Source organism: Zalophus californianus, chromosome 9 (genome assembly GCF_009762305.2).
Source record: "Zalophus californianus isolate mZalCal1 chromosome 9, mZalCal1.pri.v2, whole genome shotgun sequence".
Classification (NCBI taxonomy): Eukaryota; Metazoa; Chordata; class Mammalia; order Carnivora; family Otariidae; genus Zalophus; species Zalophus californianus.
In genome coordinates, this window is record NC_045603.1 from 785,046 (window position 1) to 790,800 (window position 5,755).

Sequence of the window (5,755 nt, forward strand, 5' to 3'; positions counted from 1 at the left end):
CCTCTTCCCACCTCTGGCCGGGGATCTCCGGGAACAGAAGCCAAGGCGGTCCCCTTGGGGCCACCCCCAGACACAAGCCTCCAGACTAGGGGTGGCATGTCCTTGGGGCCATAGGAGTAGACAACGGGTTGGCAAGGAGGCCAAGCACCACAGGCCAGGCCCTCTGGCCGGGAGGGAAGAGCCTAGCTCCTGGTCACGCTGCTGTCTGCCCACAGGAGGCAGGGAGGGGGCTGCCCAGGGACTCCTTTCACCGGACCACTCTATCCAATAAACACAGAGTAACTGTTATGTACAAAACAATTTAATTGAAATACCTGTATAAAAAATATGATCTCCAGACATCTCACTTTTGAACTGAAAGAAACCCCCATCCTCGATGCCTACGCACACCGGGATCACGGAAACACAGCTGCTACAATAAATTAAAGGCTTGAGACTCTGCCCCCCCACCCCCCGGCCTCCAGAGCCAACAAGCAGACTGTACAAGGTCAATAATTTAAAACCCACCCCCACCCCGCTCCCCCCGAGGCATAGAGCCCCAGGGGGCGGAGTCTCCCTCGCCCCTTAAATTAGCCACTGTACAAGTCCATCTTCCGACAGACGCAGGTAGGATCAGGACCTGGGGTCCGCGCACACAGCCACGCCCCCCACTCCGGGGCCTGAAGAAGGCGGGGGCGCAGGCAGGAGGGAACCTCCACAAATAAATTAAACAATAAATAGCCCTCCTCAGGGTCAAAACCATAAATAGACGTGCGCTAGCGCGCACACCCCGCCTGCAGGCGCGCGCACAGGGAGCGAGCCCCGACGTTGCATTGCTTGTGCACAGACCTGCCCGGACGAACACGGGAGGCGGGCGGGCGCGGGGGGGGGGGGGGGGGGGGGGTGGGCACAAGGGAGCCTGAGCCCCCGGTGACATGAGGCCACAGGACATGCTCCTGGTCCAACACGGTCCGACGGGGGAGGCGCTGAGGGCCGGGACGGCTGCCTCCCAGAGCAGCGCAAGACAGGGACAGTCTCGGGGTCGCGCACCTGCCCGGCCCAGGCCGGACCTCACGTCGACCGGAGCGTCTTTGGACAGACAAAGCTTGAGAAGACCAAGTCCCGTGAGAGCAGCGTTCGAAAAGGCACTCAAAGCAAAGAAAACAGCCCGGTGCCAAAGGCAAAGGTCACCGGGAGTCAGAGGTCACTGCTTTTGCAAGAGGCAGACAGCCCAGGCGGGATCGGTCCCTCCGGCTCCCACAAGCCAGGCCCGGGCTCCTCCTCACAAGCTCTCACTGCTGGACGTGGTGCTGGCCCCGTCGTCCACATCCAGAGTGCAGAGCCGCAGGTCACAGCTCTCCGCAGGGCCCCCCTCGGCCCCGAGCATCCAGGGGTGCGCAGCGATCTGGTCCAGCGAGGGCCGCTCCGAGGGCCGCAGGGACAGACACCACTGAATGAGCTGCTGACACTCTGCGGAGAGGAGGGAGCGGGGTCAGCTCCTTGGCTCCTAGGCCCCTCAGCTCCCAGCACCAGCCCCCGCACCCACCACGCACCTGGGGAGACCCTCCTCCGGAAGAAAAGGCGGCCTCGGAGGATCTCTTCGTCCTGCTCGAAGGGAATGTCCCCACACACCATATCGTAGAGCAGCACGCCCAGAGACCAGACCGTGGCCGAGCGCCCGTGGTAGCGGTGGTAGCGGATCCACTCGGGGGGGCTGTACACCCGGGTGCCTGGGGGGACACACGGGCGTTAGGGCATCCGCCCTACAGACCAGCACCGAGCCCCCCGCGCTCTCACTAGTCCCCTGGGAGGCCCCGGCCAGGGGCGGCAGCCGGTCTCCGGGCCTCTTGCTCGTCATCACCCTGGAAAAACCCGGCGGGCGCGGCCTCCCCAGCTGGCCCGCCGGGCCGGGGGAGGGGCGGGTCACATGAGCGAAGGCTCGGGTTTCACAACAAACAGATGTGAGCTGAGGATTGGGGGGGGGGGGGGACGCCGCAGGGGCGGGTAGCCCCGGCTTCCCCGCGCTCCGCAATGCGGGGATTTCTGCGGCGCCGCCCCCGCTCGGCACGCACGCAGCGTCCGCCCCACGCAGGGGGAGGCCCGGGCGCTCCCAGCGCACCCCCGCGCCGCGGACCCCAGCGCCCCGCCCCCGCCCGCGGTCGCGCCCCAGCACCGCCGGCGGGGGCAGTCTCGAGCCGGCCCCTCGCCCCCACCCACCGCGAACCCGCTCCCCTCGCGCGCGGCCTCCAACAGTCACCAGCCCCTCCGGGCCTCCCTGCCGGCCAGCGGCGCGCTCACCGTCGAAGTCGGTGTACACCGTGTCCTTGAGCAGCGCGCCCGAGCCAAAGTCGATGAGTTTCAGCTCGCCCGAGCGCAGGTCCACCAGCAGGTTCTCGTCCTTGATGTCGCGGTGCACGACCCCGCAGCTGTGGCAGTGGCGCACGGCGGCCAGCACCTGAGCGAAAAAGCGGCGAGCCAGCGGCTCGTCCAGGGCGCCGCGTTCCGTGATGAAGTCGAAGAGGTCCTGGGCCGGCTCGGGCCGCTCGAGCACCAGCAGGAAGCCGTCGGGCCGCTCGAACCAGTCCAGCAGGCGGATGACGCCGCGCGCGCCGCCCGCCGCGCCCACCTTGCGCAGCAGCACCACCTCGAGGGGCACGGCCGCGCCGCCCTGGAGGGACACGGCGATCGGTCAGCGCGCCCCCAGCCGCGGCGGCCCGCCCCCAGCGCCCGCCCCACGGTGCCCGCACTTACGATGCTGCCCCACTCGGTCACCCGCTCCTTCACCACGTGCTTCACGGCCACCTGGAGAAGGGGGGGGGGACACGGATGGTCAGGCCCGGCGGAGACGCGACGACGCGCGCGGTGGGCGAGAAACCCGGGTCCGCCCGGTGGCCCGACTCACCGGGAGCCCGTCGGCGATGCGACTGCCCGCGTAGACGGTGCCGAAGCCGCCGCTGCCCAGCACGGCGCCCACCTGGTACACCTTCTCGAAGCTCTCCTTGTCCGCCTTGACTGTGGGGATCGCGCACGGGAGGGGTTGGTGCGGCCCGGCGCGCCCCAGCCCCCGGCCCGGGTCCCCCCGACCGCGGTCCCCGGTCCCTGCTCCCCGGCCCCGCGCGTACCTGGCTGCAGGATCTTCACCGGGAGGTGGTCCACGCCGCCCGGCCCGCAGAGGTGCGCCAGGGACCCGAACTTGGAGAGCAGCATCGCGGGCGGCAGCGGGGCGCGGGCCCGCGGCCCCCGGGCGGTCCGCCGCCTCTCACCCGGCTCGGCTCCCCGCGCGGCCGCAGACGCGAGAGGGCGGCCTCCCCGTGCCGCGCGGGGCCCCGAGCGTCGGACGGAGGCGGCCGCGGCGGCGAGGCGGGAGCGCCGAGACCCGCTCGGGCGAGGCAGTCCGCGCGGCGCAGTGGCCCCGGGCCGAGCCGCGCGTGGACCGCGTGCACGCGCAGCACAGAGCCGCTCACACGCCCCAGCCGCCTCGCCCCGGGCTTTTGGACCACGGCGTCCGTATCCCTCCGCGGGGGCGGGGCGAGAGGAATCCCGCCCCCTTCCGCCGCGCTCCGCACAGCGGAGTCGCCCCCGGGAAAGCGCGCAGGCGGCCGGGGCGACGGTCTGGCGGGGCCGGGCGCCGCCACCCCGGGTCGACGAGGGCCGGTGGGCCAGGGGTGCGTGGCGGGCCGCCTGGAACTAGCTCGCTGTAGTAGAGCCGCGGAGGCACACAGCGTGGCGCGACCGTACACGTCAGTCCTCCGCGCGCACGCACACACACACACGGCGCACGCGCGGCTCCTGCGCGGGCGGTGGCCGAGGCGTGTGGGGCGGGGCCGTGGGAGCCAATGGTAGCCGGGGTTTCCAAAGGGCCCCGAAGCCTCAGCCAATGGCGGCGCGTGGGCGGGGCGGGGACTCGCAGGTCCCGCCCCAGGCTGTGCCGGGGAAGGTCACCGCAGAACGCGCGCCCGCCTCCGCCGTGCCCGCAGCGGGCGTCTAGACCGCGCGGGGTGTCACGAGCTGGGGGTCCCGAACAGGGGCGGGAGTCCTGGAGACTACCCCCTTGTGCCTCGGGCCGTGCGAGTGGGTCTCCGGCAGTCCGCTCACCCTCGCGCGCCGCTGGCCCAGCGCGGGGAGGCGGTGCCGCCCCCGCGGGGACCCCGCTCAGCGTTTGCGCTCGGGAACTCGCAGCCCCTGGTGTGGAATAAGTGCTGACCCAGCCCCGGGCGCCCCCTGCTCACCCCGGGCCGCCGTTTTGACCGGGGCTTGACCTCAAGCCCGCAGCCCGAGGTCCTACCTGGCCACGCCTCCCCTCCTTGGAACCTTTGCCCTGCTGTCCCTGTACCTGGAGCACCCGTTCCTGTTCTCCACCCACCTGGCTGTTCTCCAGGCCTAGCGGCTGACCACCTTTACTAGGGGCTCCACCTTGACCACTGCAGTCAGGGCCAGAGACGGCCCAGGCCCACTTGGACCTCCAGTACTACACAGAATCACCTGTGTGATGTGGTCACCCCTTAGAAGATGCTGACCTCGGCCCAAGGTCACCAGCCTGAGCTGCTCAGCACTCGGTGTGAGCAGCTGTCTCCCAGCCACAGTAGCCCTAGAAGAGCCTTCCCCGGCCTCCACACTGGCTCCTTCCTCATCTCAGAGAGGGGTGAGGGTTGGGGTAGCCTGGAGGCCATGGTGCTGGCACTGTAGGGGCTGTGTGTGGCCTTTGTGGCACCCGTGGGCCAGGCTGGCGTCTAACCTGGCAGCCACAGCCTTCAGGTGTGCCCCCCAAGCATGCACACTCACCTGCCTCGGAGGCCTTGGCTGGGCTGCTGGCTCCCTCAGCACACCCAGCCTCCCCCAAGCTCCGCCCTTCACTGCCATTCACTGCCACTCAGATCAGAAAGTGGAACCTACACTGGTCCGGCTCTTAGGTTCTTGCCCTACAGGAGCTCTATCTACCATCCTGCAGCATGGGCCTGTGAGGGCAGGATCCCCCACAGGGTCAGATCCAAGGTAGGAGGCAGGAGCCCACCCCTTTGGCTGAATCCACACAGCACCTGCAAAGGAGGAGAGGCTATTGTCCACTTGTGGGTCCTTCTGAGGACCAGCAGAGGGTCCCAGAGCTTGCCTCTCAGACAGCGAGTACCCTCAGGTCAGGCTGTAGTGGGTTTCCGGACCTATGGCCTGTGCTGGGTCTGGGAGGGGAGGGGTGGGTGGGACTGATGGAGGGTCTTTTGGGTCTAGGTGATGATCATGGCAAGATGTGGTTCTGAGGCAGGCCTGACTCCATGGGCAGAGACTGAGGTCTCTGGTGGCCTCCCTAGTGGGCCCCCAGCCCCTCATGCAAGCCTCCAGGCCAGTCCTCCTCATTATGCTCTGGTCTGTGTGCCCAGCGGGTCCCTGGCCTGGGGAGTCAGCCTTGCCAGTCAGCCTTGGGGAGGGCCCCCCCCAGCTCCAGAATCTTGATCTAAAGACCTGGAGTCTCCCCAAACTCAGAGCAGCATGCACTCACACTTCTTCAGAAAGAGGCGGTGCGTGTGTCCTGTCAACAGCTCCTCAAACTCTGATGGTGGGCTCTGGAGCCCACAGGCAGGTGTGGCCCAGGCCAGCAAGTCCATGAGCAGCAGGGCTGAGGACACCCCTACACATGGCAGGGAGAGGCGGCAGCAGTGGGCTCAATGGGGTGGAGGTGCTGGGCCTTATCTTGTTGCCCCACTGACCACAGAGAGTCAGGTCGTGTCCCTTGGCCTCCCGTCGCCCTTCAAGGTGTCTGGGGCTTAGGCCACTGTGCTGTGGA

At 68.5% G+C, this 5,755-nt stretch overlaps 1 protein-coding gene across 1 annotated transcript; it reads right to left on the minus strand.

Annotated features, from left to right (window-relative positions):
* Positions 1–283: 283 nt before the first annotated feature.
* PIM3 (Pim-3 proto-oncogene, serine/threonine kinase) lies at positions 284–3,450 on the minus strand. The gene is made up of 6 exons (XM_027595594.2): positions 3,102–3,450; positions 2,882–2,991; positions 2,731–2,781; positions 2,278–2,647; positions 1,533–1,709; positions 284–1,449 (listed from the first exon to the last, which is right to left on the minus strand). The coding sequence occupies exons 1-6, from the start codon at positions 3,184–3,186 to the stop codon at positions 1,262–1,264; spliced, it is 981 nt and encodes a 326-aa protein (XP_027451395.1). The 5' UTR covers positions 3,187–3,450; the 3' UTR covers positions 284–1,261.
* Between the last annotated feature and the right edge of the window lie 2,305 nt (positions 3,451–5,755).

What these genes read in the sequence shown, in the direction of transcription:
- PIM3 (XM_027595594.2), bottom strand. Translation starts at nt 3,186, where the DNA reads ATGCTGCTCTCCAAGTTCGGGTCCCTGGCGCACCTCTGCGGGCCGGGC. An exon ending in GGTGAAGATCCTGCAGCCAG is followed by an intron (nt 2,992 to 3,101) that starts GTACGCGCGGGG and finishes CGATCCCCACAG; the next exon opens with TCAAGGCGGACAAGGAGAGC. An exon ending in CCGGAGGAGGGTCTCCCCAG is followed by an intron (nt 1,450 to 1,532) that starts GTGCGTGGTGGG and finishes TCCTCTCCGCAG; the next exon opens with AGTGTCAGCAGCTCATTCAG.